The sequence below is a fragment of the Macrotis lagotis genome, chromosome 7 (assembly GCF_037893015.1).
Source record: "Macrotis lagotis isolate mMagLag1 chromosome 7, bilby.v1.9.chrom.fasta, whole genome shotgun sequence".
In the NCBI taxonomy this organism is placed as follows: Eukaryota; Metazoa; Chordata; class Mammalia; order Peramelemorphia; family Peramelidae; genus Macrotis; species Macrotis lagotis.
The window spans coordinates 55160579-55181597 of NC_133664.1; the positions used below are offsets into that span (position 1 = coordinate 55160579).

Here is a 21019-nt window from a genome sequence, read left to right on the forward strand (position 1 = left end):
AAGAGTATAACATCTCCTTGCACTAACTGTTAAGTATCCATTACAAAGGATTTGATTCTGTATAGCAAAATTGATGCCTTCAAGATTCTCCTTCAACATGAAATATTTTATGCTGATGTAAAATTACATGGAAGAAGTGGATACTCCATAGATAGTGAGGTTTCCAGATGCAGCTTTCTTTCAGATGACATTGTATAAAGACCCAAATCACTGCAGAGCTTCCTAAAAGAGAGCCTTAATTCTTTAAAAGAGAGCAGTCCATCTATTCACTCAGGAAAAAACCTAACTAAATGAAGAATGCTTGTTTTCCAGGTTATGTTATATGGTTTGGTTGAAGACCCAGAGTTGCTCCATTTAGTAACTTGTAGTGTGTGTATATATAAGTCAGTCAGTCACTCAACAAAAAATTATTCAGAATTTCAAATACTCTTGGATACAAAGAAATGTTAAAAAAAATCCTGCCTTCCAGAAACAAATATTCTAATGCAGGAAATCATATCAAAATAACTAAATACATTAAAGATAAATTCAGTGTGGAAGAATGTGATCTTAAAGGAAAGGGCATTAGCAACTAGAAGGTCTAGGAACAGCTCCAGAAGAAGGTAGAATTTGAACTGAGTCCTAAAGAAAGCCTTGGAAAATAAAAAATGAAGGGGAGGGAGCAGAGCCCTCCCAGGCATAGTGATGGATTGAGTATAAGAGTAAAGATAGGATGATGAAAGGCATTCAGATTTGGATGACTGGGAGGGTCCCTTTGACCATCAAAGAAAAATTTGGGAGTGGGGTGGATCTGCTGGGAGTTGGGGGAAAAAGAGAGATAATGAATTTTATTTTTGACATAATGAGTTTTTAATACTTTTGGGGGGGGTTCTAGATAGAGATGTTCAAGAGTTCAAGAGTTGGAGATGTATGACCTATCAGCAGAAAGACCAATGAGCTGGGCTAAGAATTAGGAAGGAGAGTGGATTGGGAAGTTCAGGTTCTCACTGAATCAAAATTCCATATTTTTAGCATCAACATTCTTCTAATGAACCCATATGGACTGTGAATTATGGAATACCAGTCTCTGAAGTATTAATGTTACAGGTTACCTGAAGGGCAATGGAGAGGCACATTGGAGGTGGGCGTGAGTAGGATACAACATGTTATCCAGGAAGAATTGGGAGGGAGAACCAAAATAAAGAATGTCATCTGAGCGATGTATGTCTAGCAGGGAGGTAGGCTGGGCAGATAATGACAGTGAGGGATAACCACCAGACAGCCCATATACTCCTCTGCTATCTGTGTAATGCCAAGAGTAGATCCCTGCTGGAGGATTTATAGGAGGATATGTACAAGGGCAACACAGGATAAGAAGGGTAGATGAGGATTGTGAACTATACAATTGAAGGAAGGACCCACATGGATAAGATCAAACTATCAGAATATTGGAATTTTAGGGGGAAAATAGTCCCATCATCCACAAAGTAGGCTAATGAGTCCAGCTAGAAAAATAGCTCTTTATTTAATTAATTCCAAAATAAGGTAATTCAGCAATATAATCCTTTACTGTCATGTTATCTCCAAAAGTTGTGTCAAACTCTTCATTCTATTTAGGTGGTCATCGGTTCTAATTAGTAATTATATCGTTGTTTCCTTTGGTCTTCCCACTAAAAAACATTCTTTTCTGTCATGAGGTTTTATTCTCCTTCCCTCAGATGACAAATTTGGATGAACCCAACTGAAATTCTATTTTTAAGACTATCAGTAGAATCTCCTTCTGCCCTACCTACCCAGAAGTCCACCAAAAGTCTGGGGTATATGAAGTACAGTGGAAAGAGTATCTACTCTCAAGTTAGAGGATGCTTATTTTGCTTTGATGTTTATTATGAGTATGCTTGGGTAAGTCATACATATATACATATATGTGTATTTTATATATATATATATATATCTGTAATACACACATAAATATATGCAAACTCTGGGTTGTGATTTGTTCTTTTGTAGGTTGGACTAGGTAGCCTTTGTTGCATTTTCTTAGCTCTATATTTATGATCATATGTTTCAACTATTTGTTCTGTTCCTAGTCTCAAGTTCTGAAGAAGTTTATATGTATACAAATAGTAAGCCATCTCTCCTGTACCAGGCTCTCTCATCAGGTTGGCCTGGCTCACAGTCAAACCCATAGCAGGGTGATATAATTGAATGTGTTGCAATATGTCAAGAAGGGCCACTGCTGTGATATTATCAAGCTAATAATACTTTGCATTTATATGGCCACCCAGAGGACTGCCCAGGCATTATGCCTCATTAATCTTAACAATATCTCTCTGACAGGAGGCAAGTATACCTAAAATACATGAGTTCCAAGTACAGATAAGAATGGCATCCCTTATTCCTTTTTCTCACTACCACCAGTCTACCAACTAGTCACAGATCATCAGATAAGAAGTTGTGAAAGCTAGGTCCTGGTCTCAAGATTGTCATTGCCCATTCATTCCTTGTTTCCTACCATGTTCTTTCTCTTATTTCATTTTTATCTTTCTTTGCTTTATTCATGGACGTTTTCTGATTTATAATAAAGTTGTGTTTGTAACAGATAAAAAGTTAAGGGAAAACCAACCAACTGAATGATTAAGACTGATGATAGAAGTAACATCTTGTAGCTGCAGCTCCCTACTTCTCTATCAAAAGAAGTGATTTTCTCATCATTTCATTTGAGCCAAAACATTGGACATTATGATTACACAGTTTTTTTGACTTCATTTTAGTATTTTTGTGTTAATCATTGTGAGAATTGTCTTCCTGGTTCTATTCCATTTTTTGTATCAGTTCATTCAAGGCTTCTGCCACTGTCTACATGACCCTAGGCACTTAACACTGCCCTCCTGGGTCTTTGTGTCCCCATCTGCCAAACCACAGAGTTGGATTGGATAATCTTCAAGGTCTTTTCCATTTCTACCATTTGATTTTCTCTGACGTGTTACTCCAGTGCTATAATCTTTACTTGAAGGGAGAAGAAATGGGAAAAAAAGATGACAATATTTTATTTCTCAAGACTTTGATTAAACTAAATTGGCTGAAGAGGGAACTCACATCTTTCTACTCCTGTCTCAATATATAACAGCACAAGTTGCTAACAATATGCAAGAAAGCACTTCTTGGGAAAATGTGAAAAATGCAAATATGGGAGAAACTCTTTTATAATGCATACATACATATGATCTCTATAAAGTCAGTGATCTCTGTTCTGCTACAGTCAGAAATCATAAAGGAAAAATCAATTAACTTTCTATGAGGTTTATGTCAGTGCCCTTGAAGAATAAAATGGCACAATAAGAATTATCTTGTGACAACATCATTAATTGATTTAGGGTACAGCTTTTGCACCTAATTGCATTCTGAGGTTGTAGTTACACTGCTTTGGAATATAATAATTTTATGAAGGAGATTGCTGATAGACATGGTGTAATGATAAACTTAGCTTGTTCCTGATTTCTTTTCAAAATGAGTTAGTAAGTCCTGCTAAAGGCTTAGGAAACCCATGGCCAAGGCAAAGAATCAAGACGCTTTCTTCTATTCTTAGTTGACTATAATATCTTCTTAGGTTCAGAACTGTATCACCATGGAAGGATAGAAAGACTACCACTTTGCTCTCTCTGGTCTGGCAGGTGATAACTAGACTGAGATTGTTGACCAGATTGTTCCTAGAGGAACGTCACCTGACAGAGTCCATCATTACATAGTTGTTGTTCTGACAGTTGGTAAAATGTGTCACTACCAAGAAATGAATTATGAAGTGACTTTCAGAAGATAAATAGATATAGACACAGCAAAAAAGGACATTTTGTAGGTAGAGTTAACAGTGCCAGACTGGCATGGAGTTGAGGTTCAGACTGAAGATGAAAATATAGTATGATTTTGGTATGGTTTTTTTGTAATTACAATAAGTTGCACCACTATCCCAAGAATCTCTGGTCTCATTGATGGTCTTCAATTGTAAAGATTTCAAACTATCCATACTGTCTCACTTTGGATCATTTTTGCTCATGTCCATATGTAGTCTACTCAAGATGTGTGTGTGTGTGTGTGTGTGTGTGTGTGTGTGTGTGTGTGTGTGTGTGTGTAGGGTTCTTCTAGAGTTGGGTTTTGTAGTCTAGGGTTAATGACTTAGTTTTTAAAAACTTTTTTCATGACCTAGTTTTAAAAAATATATAATTGGTTTCTTTTGTATTTATGTGTATTTTATTTTATGCATTTACAACATTGTTCTGAGAAGGGGTCCACAGGTGTCATACTGTCAAGAAATTGATGATACAGAAAGAGACTAGGAATTACTCCTAGAGATCTCTTGACATTGCATAATATCATTGAATGAATTAATGAATGAAGTACTGGAGAAAGAAATAGAAAAATAAAACAGATCCATTCTCCCAAGGAGCTCCCATTCTAATGGGACTGACAACATAAATGGAAGGTCTCAAATGGAAATTTTCCATAGTTCTTGCTATAAAGCAAATGCTAATATTGTCATTTCCACCAATAAAATTATTTCAGTTTTTGATGTTGAGATACTTGACAGTAGAAAGAACTTTCTTTTTTGGGTCTTCACTAAACTATCTCCATTGGTCAACCCTTGCTCCTCTCACATTCCTTTTTTAGGAATATTTTCCTTTATGCTAATGGGGGTGAGGGTTAATTCCCTGCCATAACACTATGAACTAATGGAATTATTTGATAATTCATTCAAAGTGAGACACTGTTGTTTATTTACATCTTGTTTGAAGTTTACATCCACTAATCATGCATGTGAAAGGCTGTAGATAGTATTTGTTGAAACCCCCAAGGAAATAGTAAAACAAAGTAGCTGGAAAGATCATTGAAGATGGAGAGAGAAAATCAATATTCAAATCTTGATTTTGCAAAACATAAGCTGCATGAGTTTGCACAAGTGATTTCCAGCTTTTGGGGGCTAATTTACTCAAAATGAAGGGGTTGGACGAAATGGCTTTTAAGGTACCTTCCATCTCTAAATCTTACAAGGAGAAATGTCTTATTTGAAATTATATTGGGATGGAATTTTGTACCATGAGCTGCATTGCAAAAATCACATTTATTATGAAATTGTAGAAAAGAGTCTTTTCCAGATAGCAAAGAAAACAGTAATAACTGAATCCGTAAGCTGTGCAATCAACTTTTTTCTATTTGACTTTCCCCAATGTTTTGCCTAAAACTTTGGATGAGGAAAGCAATGGAAATTCAGCATGTCACCCTACATCTCTAAAAGAAATGGGAAGTCAACTACACAAAGAAGCCAAGGTCTCCCCTCTTCCCTACAGTGTTCTTTCTTGTTTTTCCTACAGCAGTCGAAGATACATGACTTGATTTGAATTACTTTGGTTCTTAATTGATAGAATTAATGTACCAAAAAGGTTCAGAGATCCAGAAATCCCACAGGACCTTGTCAAGTTGCAGGCTGATATTTTGGTTCCAGCTGCATTCTTACAAAATAGTTCTGGGTCAGCAGTATATATATGGAAAGAAAACTCCAGACATCTGATTGTACTCCATTTTCTGTTGAGATCCAGTTCCTTGCTGGACTTGGGAAAGGAGGAAGGCAAGGACAGTCTCAAGAATACTCAGTGGCATAGAGTCCTTCCCAGGTTGGTTGCTAAGACCAAAATGACATCACTATGTTTGAGACAAATGATATCCTATCTAACTGTGGCTGATGAGACTAATATAAGCTTGGAATGCTCTACCACGGACCACAAATGGTGCTTTCTTCCTGATCCATATCCAATCACAATGGACCTGGATGGATCTGGAGGAGAAAGTGAGGCTGCCGAGCACAGTCCTGCCTCACTGAAATGCAATTCCCAGGTGTTATAGAGGGAAGAGTCCACCTTTCAGCACATGCACATATATGCTGAGTGATGAAGTCAAGGACCATGCAAGAAGGGAAGGCATAATCCTAGTCTTTCTGAACATACCCACTAATGAAAAGCTAAGCCCAGCCAGCCTCCACCATTTGTTTTTCACAGCAGGAACCAAAAGAAGTCTCTTCATTTGTGCAGCTTTCACACATCTAAAATTTAAATGAGCACACTCATACTATTTCTCTAGAAGAACAAGCGTGATTCTCCTGTACCCCTTCACAAAAATCCTTTCAGTGGCTGCTTTAAAAAAACAAAAAGGTACAAAGTGCATACACATCTTGGGTACCAAAATGGTCAAACAATTGCCCACAGTAAAGAGCAGCTTAAAGGCAAGGCCTTAATGAAAATGTTTGCTGGGTCCATGCATTGTGTGGGGGCACTCTGAAAAGCAGCTCTTTGTTAAACTCCTAGATGCACAATGACAAATAAAAGCAGCCCATGTGGGCTGGTGAGATTGTCCGCTTTGTATGGGATTGATATTTTGTACAGTACTCTGGGGGAGTTATGAATGGAAAGAGAGCGAGACGGGAGGTTGGCATTGTATGTCTTTCCCTGCTTTCAGCTGCCTAGTCAGTAGAAATCTCTTTTCTCCTGGGGCAAGAACTGGTCCGCTTTGCTGACAACACCTGTAAGTAGAAAATGCCAGTTCCAGATTGTACTGGAGCCAGGGAGACTTGAGGATGTTGGGGTCTATAGAGACCCTGGGAAACTGAACAGTGTGAGAAAGGGAGGATGGAATGTTTTTGTCTCAATCTCCCTTCTCTAATCTTACTTCTACACCACTGCTAAAGTGATATTGTTAATCCATTGGTCTGACCTCATGACTCCTCTGCTCAAGAAGCTCCTTTGGCTCACTTTGCCTCCCCAGATAAAATAAAAACAGCACTTAACATTTGAAGCTTTTCACTGGCTGGCTCTTGGCTGCCTTTCTGGGTGATTACAAATCACCTTAACCCCATGAACTATATTCTTTGTTCTAGCCAATCTGACTCAATTTTTCTCTGAATATGACTTTCATTCTGTCTCCACTCTGTCTTTGCCCTCATCGCTCTGCTCTCCAAGTCTGCAATGGTTTTCCCTCCTCAAAGCTCTTCCCCCTGGTTCCTTTCAAGGCTTATTAGCTAAAGAAAAAAGTTCAATTTTCTAAAAGGGACCTCTCCCAATACTTTTCTCCACTCTACTGTTTATTTAGCAAAATACTAAGTAACATGGTGTCCCCCCCCACCCAATCTGCCTTACCATGAATGCAAGCCCTTTGTATATCCTAAGTATTTATTTAATTAATGCTACTGAATCAGAGCAAGCAATTTAATCTCATCACTTGACCAATTCCTGCTCAAGGAAGCAAAGAGTCCCTAGCAACCTATTTATGAGAAAGTTCCATGCTCCAAAGTTAGGAAGCTTCATTAGATACCTCTGCATCAGATACAACTGACCCTTCATTGTCTAGGTCACTAAACATTTTCAGCAACTCTGCTATAAGCTTGCAAGGAGAAAACATGGAGTAGGAGACAGGGCTCTGAATTTTTTTATAAATATTTTATTTGTGTTCCAATTATATACAATAGTAGTTTCTACCAATGGATTTTTTGGTAAAGATTTGTATTTTGCAATTTTTCCCCTTCCTTCCCTTCCTTTCCCTCCCCCTTCCTCCAACAAAAAGTAATGTGATAGTCTTTACATTGTTTTCATGGTATGCATAGATCAGTATTGAATGTGTTGAGAGAAAAAAATATCCCTAAGGAAGAAAGAAAATATTAGAGATAACAAAATTATGTAATATATAAGGCAACTTTTTTTTTTTAAATTGAGATAATAATCTTTGGTCTTCATTCAAACCCTGCAGTTCTTTCTCTGGATACTGATGGTATTCTCTATCATCACAGATCCTCCAAAATTGCCCCTGATTATTTCACTGATGGAGTGCAGAACCCTGAACTTGAAAGGGTGGATTTAAATTCAAATCCTGAATCAATCATTTACAAATGTAGCCTGCAGGCAAGCCCTATTACTTCACTATAGTCTCGGTTTCCTCTTTGGTAAATTTGGTGATAATCACACCAAGTTTTTGTAAATGTTAAAGCATCATAAAAAATGAGCTAAAAGCACACCTTTAGTAGTTCACTAAACTTTCCAATATGCACCTATGTTTTGTCAGGTGTAAAATGAAAATGTTCCAGTAAATTGGAGATGAGCTGCATATACTCAGTGGGTCAGGTAGCTTTGCTAACTGGAGAACACACATACACAAACACTGGACTGCAGCTTATGCCCTACCTCCCCACTACAAAAAAGATTCTATAACCTGTTCTGGGAGGGAACTATTTCTCTGATGTTGTAATGGTTTGGTATATTGCAATTCTGAAAAATGAAAAGGTCATCATTGTTCTGGGAAGTGAACTTGGTAGTCAGTAGTTATGACCATTCAATGAAAGGCAGTTTTCAATTGTCTTCTTAACCAAGAATAAGCCAAGACAACACAATCCAGAATCAGAATCTCTAGAAATAGAATAATTCTGTACCAACATGGCCATCAAAACTAAAACATAATTAAAAAATGGACATTTTAAGAATTCAAATCTGGAAGAGTTTCAGTTTAAGAGATTATTAGAAACCAAATGGATTGTCATTTATTATGGGCAGGTCACTTCTTCTGGGGGGTGGGGGGGAGTTCAGTTTTTCCATTAGTAAGATGAAATGGTTGAATTAGATGGCTCTGAGGGACTTTACAGTTTTAAGTGTATCTTCTTATTACAGAGCTAGTCCCAAGAACAATCAGAAATAACATACTTAATTAGTAGACTGGAAACACAGGTAAAATCAAACAATTGTACTGAAGAGTGGTTGAAATCAAATCACTTCTCAGAGTATTATGGCCCCTGCAACTGTGGAATAAAACAATCTTCCTAACTCCCCTTCCTATAAAATAAGAGGAGTTAGAATACATGGTCACTGAGGTCAATCACCTTAAGAACTAGCAAAGTCTACTATGTCACTACCCAATATTTTATTGTTTTTTGGAGGCAAGTGACTCACCCAGGGTCACACAGCCAAGTAAATGTCTGAAGTTGGAATTTAACTCAGTTCTTCTGGAGTTCAGGGCTGGTGCTCCAGCTACTGTGCTACTAGCTGCCCTTACCAGTATTTCAATAGTGAGTACTCTGGGAACTGATCCAAGCATTCTGGAGAGTAATTTGGAACTAGGCCTAAAGGGCTATATAAAAACTATACATCCCCTTTGATCCAGCAATACTTCTACCAGGTCTGTATCCCAAAGAGATCATAAGAAGGGAAAAGGACCCAACGTGCAAAAATATTTCTATCAGCTATTTTTGTTGTGGCAAAGTATTGAAAAAATGAGGGGATGCCCATCAATTGGGAAATGGCTGAACAAACTATGGTATATGAATGTAATGTAGTATTATTATGTTCTGTAAGAAATCATGAGTATCCAGACTTCAAAACTAGAACACTGTACATACAAAATTGCAACACTGCATGATACTACTTTTTCAGGAATATAGTCATCAAAGACAATTCTGAGACTTGTTATAGAAAATGTCATCCAAATCCAGAGAAAGAACTATGGAGTCTGAATGTGATTCAAAGAATACTACTTCAACATTTTTTTTTACTTTTTGTTTTCTCCCCCTCTCATTTTTTCCCCTTTTGTTCTGATTCCTCTTTCATAACATGACTATTATGGAAAAATATTTAACATGCTTATATATGTATAACCTATACCATATTGCTTACTGTCTTGGGGAAAGGGAAGGGAAAAAGAAAAATTTGGAACTCAAAATTTTCCAAAAAATATCGAAAAGAATCTGTACATGTAATTAGAAAAACAATACTGTGGAGATAAAAAAAAATGTGTGTGCTCCTACAGGGTAGCAGTTTTCATGAGTCAAAGGTTTCAAATAATGTATAGTCCATACAAATAGCAATCATTTACAAATCACATTTCATAATTATTTTAATAATTTCCAAAGACTTCACAGATTAAATTGCTGGGAAGGAGAAAACAGGAGGGAGATGAAGAAATTGTTTTGTTCCTATTAGAAAGGGAGAAAGCCATGCGCATATGTATAGGTCACACAAAGAAGGAGTAAAGAAACAGTATTCCTGACTGCCAAGCTACTGCTTTATCTGTTTTAATGTAGAGCATCTCCCATTTGGCAAAGATAAGTGGGCTGTCCAAATAATGTAGATGTCCAAGAACATATGGAATTTGGCTTTAACATGGCTTCATTCTCTAGGGGATCTCATTCATTCTTTGGGTTCAAAATAGAGAAGTCGGGGAAGCTAGGTGGCACAGTGGATAGAGCACTGGCTCTGAAGTCAGGATGACCTGAGTTCAAATTTGGCCTCAGACATTTAATAATTACCTGGCTGTGTGACTTTGGGCAAGTCACTTAAACCCACTGCCTTGCAAATACAAAAAAAAAAAAAATTGAGAAGTCAGTTTGGCAATAGAATCCATGACACAAAGAAGCTTAAGAACTGGTACCTTAAAAGGAGAAAGGAGACATGGGAGGCAAAGCAGAAGCAGCAACTATAGCAGCAGCACCTCTGGTTTCTTCAAGAATTTTGCAGTTTGAAAAATTATCATTCATTATTCCATTAATTCCCCAAAACTCTGTTATGTAGATACTACAGCCATTATCATTTTTTTAATGTGAAGAAAGAGGATCAGAAAGCTTATATGACTTTCTGTGAACATTCAACTAGATATTAAGTGGGTTTTGAACCCACCCTATTTCAAATATAGTCTCTGCACCATAACCTTTCCTGATTGTGTAAGAGAGTATTTCATGGCCAAAGAAGGTAGCAGGCTGTCTGATGATTTTATAAGCAGACCCATTAATATCTAACATGGCTGTTGCACTGGAAAGGCAAGCTTATTATCATCCATGCTACCGAGACTACATTAAAATCCAAAGTTCAGAGCCTAAAGTTATTTTTTTGGCAAGGTGGTTTTTTTTTTTTATTGCTAATCTAGACATGAAGGAACTAGAATGTTCAGATGTTAAAAGTTCATTTCAATATCACAAGAGGAGCATGAAGCCACATTACTTAGATTTTATTTTTCTTTGTTTTAAAACATATACCCAAATTTTCTAATCTGCATATTATCCAGAGCATGCTTAATTTAATTTGAAGACAAAAGACTCTGATGGTAGAGCACAGCTAAGTATCTCTCCCTTTTCTTACTAGTTGAAAATGCGTTGTTTTTCTTTCTGACTTCCCTCATGCTAAGATAGACAATGGGTCTAGAAACATCAATTCCACCTTAGCCATGCCAGAATGAATGGGCACCTTGAGATCTCTCTACCTATCTCTGCCACTTTGTAAGATAATTCATTTAAGAGTACAAGAAGTTGGGATTTGCTTTTGCTCCTTCATTCAGTCATTTCTCATCAAACTGTGTTTGCCCTCTGGCTCCCTGTAAGCCAGCAATGGTAGATCAAATGTAAAAGGAGAGCAGAGAGAATCCAGGGAAAATGGGTGCTGACATGAGTCTACTAGGGAATATCTGTAGAATCTCCAGAAACCTTGGCTTGCGTTCTGCTGCATTAGGAAGCAGGAGGGCCAATAAATTATAGTAACAACATCTGCCTATATTTATTTGGTTATACAAACAATGCATGCTTTTTGTTGATAGGGACTGAAGCTGCCAGTTCCAACTAGGTCTGATGACCTCACAACACGACCCCTGTCTTGGCGAGAGTGGCAGCAAATGGGCAGACTCAGAGAGCCCCTCCTCTGGCACTGAGTCTTTAGAAGGCAGCTCTAATGCAGGGAGTTTTGAGCAATGACAAAATGTGTTCTTTTCTACCAGTCACTGGCAGAGGTTCCCATTTCTTCAGATAAGAAAGTTGCTTTCCAAATCATTTGGCAGAATCTCCTAGAGACATGTTTCTTCTGCTTCTTCCTAATTTAGAAATAGTCTTTCAAAAAAAATGACATCAATGTGAGAAAAAACTAACTCTGATTTAATTTCCTATTTTTTTCAAGGAAGACTTCAGAGTCTGGATCTTGTACAACCACTAAAATATCATGATAATGCTTTAGGGAAAAAAAAATTCAGTAAACAAAAGTGTGTATTCCCCAAGATCCCAATATTTTGAGTTCTATTAAAGCAACATGTGATATGAATAAAAGATTTTATTAAAATCATTTATAAGTAAAATGAACATAATATCTTGATGGTACAAGGACACAGATAAAAGCACAAGGGGGTATATATGTATGACTTAATAGAATAAAAGCCATTATACATGTGTTAATGTACACATAAATAGAAGAATGGGCAGTGTTAAGCTATAGTAAATGGTTACATGGCTTTAATTTTTCTTGATAATATGGAACTTCATGATTCTAATTCAAGGATTTAAAAGCAGAGCCTTCTTTGGAATTTGCAGTCAAAATAGATCTTGGCTTCCTGTATTTGGCACCTCTAATAAGACATATAGAAACAGGTATCTGCAAAAATCCAGCATCTTCCCAAAGGACTAAAATGCCAAGGGAATAAGGGTAGAGGTTAGGAAACTTTAGAAAGCATTAATTACGTGTGTGTGTGTGTGTGTGTGTGTGTGTGTGTGTGTGTGTGTGTGTTGTGTGTCTGAGAGAGAGACAGAGAGTGAGAGAAATTAAAAAGCATCAGTCCATGCGAAATCCTTATTTGTTCTTGGCTGTCAGGGGTTTCCGGCTGATCTTCTTTGATTTGTCATTATTCTTCTTGGGAGGCTCTGGGTTTGCCTGCATGTGTCTGCCATAAAGGCTGCAGAGAAGAGAGAGACAAGAATATGAGTTGTAGTCTATTCAAATAAAACAAGCTTCCATGGGTAGAGCTTTAAACAACTGCTCTATTTCCAGAAATACTTAGTTACCCAATCAAAGGAAAGGAGGAGAGGTCACTTCTGTTTTCTCTCAGACGGACACACACACACACACACACACACACACAACACACACAACACACACACACACACACATAAACCTTTGAGAATCTGGATCTTATTTAGGAGTAAGTCTTCCAGAATTCAACATCTTCAGAACAGCAAATACAGAATTCTTTTTCCCTTACAGAGACCGCCGAGCAGTCTGATAAAGGAACCAAGCTCCAAGGGCTTGAGTGTTTAAGTCGACAATGACAAAAATTGGGTTGAACTGGAGAGATAGAGTGTCCATTTAGAGAAAAGTGAGCATCCTACCTAACCAGAAAGCCCAGGGGCTCGATAATGTGACAGAGAGCAATGGTGTCAGAGGCGGCTCCTGCTGTTCCCTCATGATTGATGGTACTGGGAGTGCTACCAACACATCAATGGCACATTAATAAGGACCACTGATTAAATGTTGACAAAGTATCCTACAATTAAGGTGGATAGCATTCATAGTAAGGCACAGCCAGTTCCATGGCTGGGAGGATTTAACTGAACACCAGATAGTAATTAATAGATAATTTATGAGTAATCCTGATTAAACTAAATTAAAAGCCGGCCTAAAATAAATATACCTCCAACTTTACTTGTTATTGACATAAGCTGCTTTTGGCGAAGTGCTCTGTGGGTTCCTCAGAGCCTCCTTGGGAAAGGCACACCAGAGTCCCCCCCCACCCCTTGCTGAATTTCAGCTGAACTAACACATGCCTATTAAATGCTGTTTTCTGGTACAAGGTGTCCCCTGACAGAACTTTCCTTTTGACTACATCTGATTCTTCTGTCCTAGCATTCTGCCAGGATGAACTGGTCACGGTGGAACAGAGCTATTTATTTATTTATTTATTTATTCATTTATTCACTCACTCACTTATTCATTCATTTACTTGTTTGTTTGGTCAGGTTAGTGCCCTCAGTGAGTCTTTCCCTTTTTAGTCCTTGCAAACAGCTGTGGCTAAGACTTTAACATTGTGGTAGAGGTCTCCCGTACCAGAGACACAATCCCTTCTCATTTCTGCCTCCCAGAATCCCTCATTTCTTCTGCAGTTCAGAAGGACTGCCTGCTGCCTGCTTCCTAACACTCAAGTGTTAATGCCTTCCTCTTCCCAATTACCTTCTCTCTACTCAGGGGCATAGGCTGCCTCTCTCAATAGAAGGTAAACCCTTTGAGGACAAGGGCTAATTAATTTTTGTCTTTATATCACAAGCCCCATCAAAATAAAGAATTTGTTGTTGATTGAATATTGGGGCTTGCATAATCTATTGAGCAAGAAAGTCAGGATCTGTTCTGAACCTTATTCAAGCATGTGCAATGACAGTGATAGTGAATTCACGATAACTCTATAACTGCATGTCTTAGTATGAGCTTTTTCCTCAGGAAATATCAAAACACTGTCCACGTTCATGACTTGATGAGATAGATGAGGCTTCACAAGTTAGTTGAGTGAGCTGTCCAAAACTTTCAGCATGAGTCACAAGGAAGGCTCCAAAGAAGCAACTCAGTGCTCAGCTCTAGCCATCAGCTCTTCTGTTTGTGTAGGAAGATTGGGGGGGGGGGGGCTCTTTAATCTGGGAGTCATTCTTCAGTACTTCAAGGTAAGCCTCTCTGGCACTTGATCCAGTGAACCAATGCTCAGAATATCTAGGCAAACAGATTTTTTTTTTTGCTAATGGCACTCGCAGACACCTCAGCTGCCCTAGAAGAACAGGATGGGAGGGAGGAGCCTCTGCTTTTGGACTTCAATTTGTCTTTCTATGGATTAGGGAAGGGTTGGGGGGGGGGGGATTGTGGAATTTTGAATTCCAAATTCCAAAGCAGATGCTACTGGATGGGAGACAATATTTTAGGTAACTTTTCACGGCAATCACATGTTCTTTTCTTTAAGGGGATCTCTATTTAAGTCACCTGTCTGTTAGAATTCCTTGTATTGGATGCTCAGCAACAGGTCAGTATACCTGACTCCTTATTTGCTATCTTGAATGCTCACATGGCTTCTTGTTCATGCATAGAGACTAGAAACAGAAGCCTTGCTGACTCAGACAAACCAGGCTGACCCAGCACATTCTACTCAGCTTGACAGAATCTGGCCATGGAGTAGACTGAAGCAATCTCAGTGTCACTGACTCAGAGTTTTAAGGGACCTAAAAGGCCAGCTGTTCATTGCCTTCTACAATTTACTGGACAAATAGTTATCTAGCCTTACTTGAAGACCTGTGCCAAAGGGAACCCATACCTCCCTTGGGAACTCATTTCATTTTTGGATACCTCAAGTTGTAAGGATGATTTTGTTTTCCTTTTCTGAAGTCTAAATTTGCCGCTCCGAAAACTTGTCTACTGTTTTCTAGGGTCGAAGAGAACAAGTTTAATCCTGTGTGATCCTAAGCAAGCCATTTAACCCCCTATCTGGGATAAAATGACACAGTCAGGATGTGTACATAGCAGAACTTGAACCCAGATCTTCTATAACATGCTGCTGAATAATATTGAGCTTCAGCCTACTATGACAACTAGAGATTTTCCTGACAAACTGTTACCTGTCATTCTTTCTCTGTCTTTTGCTTATGGAGTTGTGTTTTTGCACCCAACTGTAATCTTTGTCCCTATCACTTTCAAATCAGATCTGCCCAACATTATAGGCTGCCATTACCTTTTCAACTAGGATTCCATAGCTCGGTATTTTAGGCAGTCTTCCTGGCTTTTATTCATTTGCTGCTGTTTTTCCTTCATTCTCAAAGAAGACCATGATATCAGAAAGGTGATGCCTTAAATCTTTGTAAGGGGGGGTATGCTAAGTCACCAATCTCACTTTCTCCTCTGGAGCCATGTGTATCCAGTGAACAGATATCAATCAGCATGACTAGAGATGGCTCTGTATGTGAGGTAATCAAGGTTAAATGATTTGTCTATGTCAAGGGGTTGAGGCCACATTTGAATTCAGGTCCTCCTGACTCTGGGAGGTTGTCTTCTATTTGCAAATAGGAGAAGCAAGAAACAACCCAAAGCTGTAACCTCAGGCTAAACACATCTCTGAGATATCTGATTTGAGATCATCTTCCAATGTGACATCAAATGCACTCTGGAGAGTGGTTCATTCAACCAGTTCTGATCTTCCCCAACTCTTCTAGGATCTAATCCACCCCCCTCATCTTATCTTGTCCATAAGAACAGCAGAAAAAGAGACTGGCAGATGCTTGGCTAAAATCTGGGTAAACTATATCCACAGCAGTTTAATAGCTTCATTGGAGGTAGGGGGTAGGTGGTAAGGGTGGGCTGCTTGCCTCATCCCCTAATCCCCAACTGCTTTTCCCTTTCTTGACAAAGAAGTTACATTTTCCTAACCCTCCTTCACTTTAGTTCTTACAACTCTAAAAAAGCCAGGATAATTTCTCTCTGTATAACCAGAATCTCTGGGCCTGGTGAGTTGAACTCTTTAAGAATGACTAAGAATGGGGTAGTTAGGTGGCACAGTGGATAGAACACAGGCCATGGAGTCAGGAGTACCTGAGTTCAAATCTGGCCTCAGACACTTAATAATGACCTAGCTATGTGGCCTTGGGGCAAGTCACTTAATCCCATTGCCTTGCCCCCCCCCCCCCAATGGCTAGGAACCTATTACTAACTCTCTAATTAGTTGAAATTCAATTTCTTTTTAGTTAGTTTCATTATTCTTCACAGTCTAAAGCTGATTTTTCCTTGGAAAAGAAAATAGATTTGTGGAGTTAATGTCTTTTCTGTTGTCAGTTTTCATTGTTCCATCCACATTGGGGACAGTTAGCTACAGAGATAAAGATACAGATATTATATCTATCTATACAGATCTATACTTATTGATAGCTATAGATTCCTCTGTCTTTATCCATCTCTTCTTTCATCATTTTCCCCCACTATTCAGTTTTAAAAAAAACAATTGTTTTTCTTTATCCTTTGTTTTCTATAATAATCTCAGCTCATTTGGAGTTTTAGCATTCCTGATAAGATTTTTATAGGCCTGATTATTCCCTGCTTTTGTATTGTATTTTGACTGTCACTGCATTCATTTTCTATTTTTTCTTTCTTTTTCTATGGACAATTTTGTTTTGAAACATCAGTTACTTATATAAAGATTTTTGAGTTGGTTGAAGAATTTCCTAGGCATCTACATTGTTTTCTTTAGATAATCTCTCCAGATTTCCTTTCTTTTCAAAAAATTATTTCTCTGTATCTACAGAATTCAATTTTAACTTTTGAGAGTCTCCCAAACCTACAATCTGATTTTCCCTGTAGAACATTAATCTATAAGATTCAATTGATGGTTTCTATTAATCCTATGAAATATGCTCTCCAAAAAATAAAGCATGCTTGTGTAACTATGCCTGAGTTTCCTCTCTTTCTCTATCACAAATTAGGATTTGGTATAGTTATTCCCATTCCCTACTTCTCATCGTGTCTACTTTAGCAAACAATTCTGTCTTACCAACTGTTGAGAATTCAACCGGAAGTAACAGTTCCCTTCACTGGTTCCTCTACTTTTGAAGGATGCATACTGGGAAACAGATGCTCTGCTTTTTATCAGAAAGTGAGTCCGGGATGTCATTTTTAAAATCTTGTTCTTTTGGCCTTTTTTGGATTTATTTCTCTTTCATTTCCTAACATATAAATATATGTATGCACACTCCTTTGCAGGTTACTCTCCTGACTGACTTCCACAGGACCTCGTCTACCATGACATAGAAACCTCTTCACCCTGGAAGCTCAATCCACCCCAATCCCCCAAATTGGCTATTTTCTGCAAAACCTTCATTTTAAGGAGGATGCCCAGGTTTACCACATCTCTGTCTCTTCCCAGACTGCATTTCCTATACTTTCTCTACCATGAAGAATATTTTCACCCTCCCATTTTCTCCCCACTCTTGATTTTCATTTCAAGTGTGGTCTTCCCTCCTTTAGAATGAAGACTACTTGAAGGCAAAGACTATCTTTTTTGTTGTTTTTCTTTACAATTGCACTGTATTTTCAACATTTAGCATAGAACTTGCATGTTTAGTAAATATTTGTTTACATACACATATAATCCTCTTTTCTCTCTCTTCCTTCCTCCTTTTGTTCTCTCCCCTCCTTCTCCCTCTGTCTCTCCCCCCAAAAAAAAATTATCCCTTAAAACAGGATCACAAAAGAGTCAATAAAAAACAGCAGTTGGACAAAGTAATCAACACATCAACCACATCCCACAGTGTATACAATATTTCATACCCATGGCTTCCCCACTTCTACAAAGGAGAGAACAAGGTTCATGTTCTTATTTTCTCAACTCTATTTGAGGGCTGAATTGACTCTCTAAAACAACACATCATTTTTTGAAGGAGAGGACTGGGTTTTTCCCTCAGCTCCCCACCTCCTGCCATTTTCCAGACAAAAATCTGAAACCTAGTAGAGTTAAATAATATCCCTATTCTGGGTCCTCTAACTAGTAAGGCACTGTGGGGATTTGAACCCAGACCCTTTGAATTCACCTTCAATTCCCAATATTATGATGAACAGCATATACTGGAATATACTTTTCCTTTAAGCACATTTTTTTTACCTGGGCGCTTTTCTCTTTGCACAAAGGATTACAAAGCAGTCAATAAAAGTGCTGTGATCCCTGTATGCAGGAGGGAGACAATGTACACCGAGGGAGATCTGGACAGGGTCACCCAGTGGGGTAGCAATTGTCCAGTGCTCAAGCTCTGAAAACTCCAAGGACCCCTGTACCAGAGAGTCCTTGGCAAGCTTTCTCACATCTGCTGAAAAGTGAGATTTGTAGAGAGTAATTGGTTGGGAGGTGATCAGGAGGAGGGAGGGGGGAGAAGAAACCTCTCCAGGGACAGAAAAAGGATCATTTAATCTCAGCAGCCTGATGAACAGACTTCTGCGGCTGAAGAACATTTCAAAGGGGAGAATTCTCTGGAAGCTCTCAGCTCTCTTAGACTCGGCAGCATGTGAACACCATGTCTGTGAGGTTTGGAGCAGTAAGGCAGACAAGGACAGGGGCATCTAACTGAAGATTACCCCTCACCCCCCCCATTGAAGATCACAGAAAGAATCATAATAAAAGTTATTTATCCTCTATCTATTCCTCAAAACTAAGTAACTCGGAGCAGATGCATTCAAGGTACTAACATGCTGTCTGCTTTTATCTAGAAGCTTTCAGGTCTCTGATGCTTAAAATTGAAGGAGGGCAAGTTCAATGCTAACCAGTCAAACACACAAAAGAAAAAAAATCATTATTTCCAAGTAATATAATATAAAGTCTTCCTAATGTTTTTCTACATTATGGTAAGCAGTGACCATTTTACCAAATTTGTTGTCTCCTATACAGACTAGCACAGTGATCTATACAGTAGGAGTTTAATAAAAAAAATTAATGTTAAATAAAATATAAATGAAATGTAACAGGAACCTGTCATATCTAGAAAAAGATGCTATTCAAACAGTTGAACACTGAAGTGCCAATGAGAAGTAGGATGGTAGAAAGTCAAAGGACCTGGCTGTGAAACCCAGCTTTGTCAATTCACTTCCTCTCAGATGAAGTCACTTAACCTCTGTGGGTCCCAGTTTCCTCATTGGTAAAATGAGAGGGGGGGGGTTGGGTCAGATGGCCCTGAAGGCCCTTCCAGCCCTAAATCCAGCGTGCCATGGCTGAATGATCCCTGACATCTGGTCTAAAAGTGTGGTCCTACTATGTGTGAGGTAGTTCTTCACATTGCATTAAAAAGACAAAATGGTTGTAATCCCTTCCTACAAATAAACAACATATAGACATACAAGAAGAACCAGGAAATCCTCTTATTTCTTGACCTCACTACATCACTTGGAGCTGCTAAATATCCTCCCTGAAGCCGTTTCCTATCTGCAAGTATCTTCTCCATTCTGTTGCTTCTTTTTATCACATTTCTCTCTGCTCCTTCCAGTATCTCAAGAAGTTCTGCACCTCGTGGACCTTTGTACCTGATCACATATTGATGTGTAGCTTCTCTGATTTGTCATGGATTTCAGTTCCATGTCCTTAATAAGACCGCTACATCTGTTTCTCTGATCTCTCCCAAAGTGTTCAGCACACCGCTAATCACAGAAGCTTCAATGCTTGGAATTGTAGAACTAAAAACTGGTTCAATCACTTCCCTAGACATAACGGAGACCCAAAGCAATTAAATGACTTGTCCAGTGATAGACAGTATATGAAATAAAATCTGAACTCAGGTCTGTTTCCCAATTCCCAATACTATTTCTACAGTAGCACATCTTGTTTCTACATGCTAGGTATATGATCACATCAGTCATATGATCAGATCATGTCTCTAAGCTGGAGTATTAAGAAAGAGGCACAATAACCAATTAACTCTACCCTCAACCCTCATCTTCCATACCTCCCAAAGGAAAATGCCTAAAAGTAACTTGTGGCAGCAATTCCCTTTATCATTACCAAAGAGTTACCTTAAAATTCTTCAAAGTCAATTTGGCAAACAAAGTAACCTAAAATGTGAATCTGTATGATTACCTTGTACAACAACAACAAGCTATTAAGGTTAGAATTATACAAATAAAGAATTTCTGAGTCTTTAACAAAAGAGGAAAACGTCTACATTATTCTTTGGAATTGTTTATGTTAACAGGCAATGATTTCTTGAGATTCCACCCATGAGATAGTTCTGAACTCCTTGACAGTAGTATGCATCTATCACTCTTTGGTAAAGTCTGGCTCACAGCATCATATGCACAAATATAAAAAAAAAAAAACTTTGTTTTTTGAAATAGTTGTATATAATGATATTCATATATATTATCTAATCCCATATGAAGATGAAAACCAGTTATTTCCTTAAATGATCTTGCCATTGCTATAACTATAAATTCAGAGTCAGAGAATATATAAGCTGGGAGAGACCTTACAGATCGTCTAGAAACACATGGAGAAATGAACCCCCCAGTTCACTTCCCTCCTCACTTTCTGTCCCACTAGAGAGGAGAAATGAGAGTTCTGGAACAGCCAAACTCATTGTATCATGCAAGAAAGATGCTCATTAAACTTCATCATCCTGTCGACTTTAATGATGCCTTTACTTAATAAAAATTCCCCGAGCAGTTGCAAGGATATTAGGCAAGGTCTTTGGTTATGTATCAGGGGTCCAAGCTGTCAC

The 21019-nt window shown here is 38.3% G+C and overlaps 1 protein-coding gene across 1 annotated transcript in view; it reads right to left on the reverse strand.

Annotated features, from left to right (window-relative positions):
* Positions 1-12493: 12493 nt before the first annotated feature.
* Positions 12494-21019, reverse strand: part of RSU1 (Ras suppressor protein 1) — a 214171-nt gene continuing 205645 nt past the window's right edge. The window contains exon 9 of the mRNA XM_074192926.1: positions 12494-12705. Within this exon, the coding sequence (XP_074049027.1) occupies positions 12603-12705 (103 nt within the window). The 3' untranslated portion in view covers positions 12494-12602. The remainder of the gene's footprint in view (positions 12706-21019) is intronic.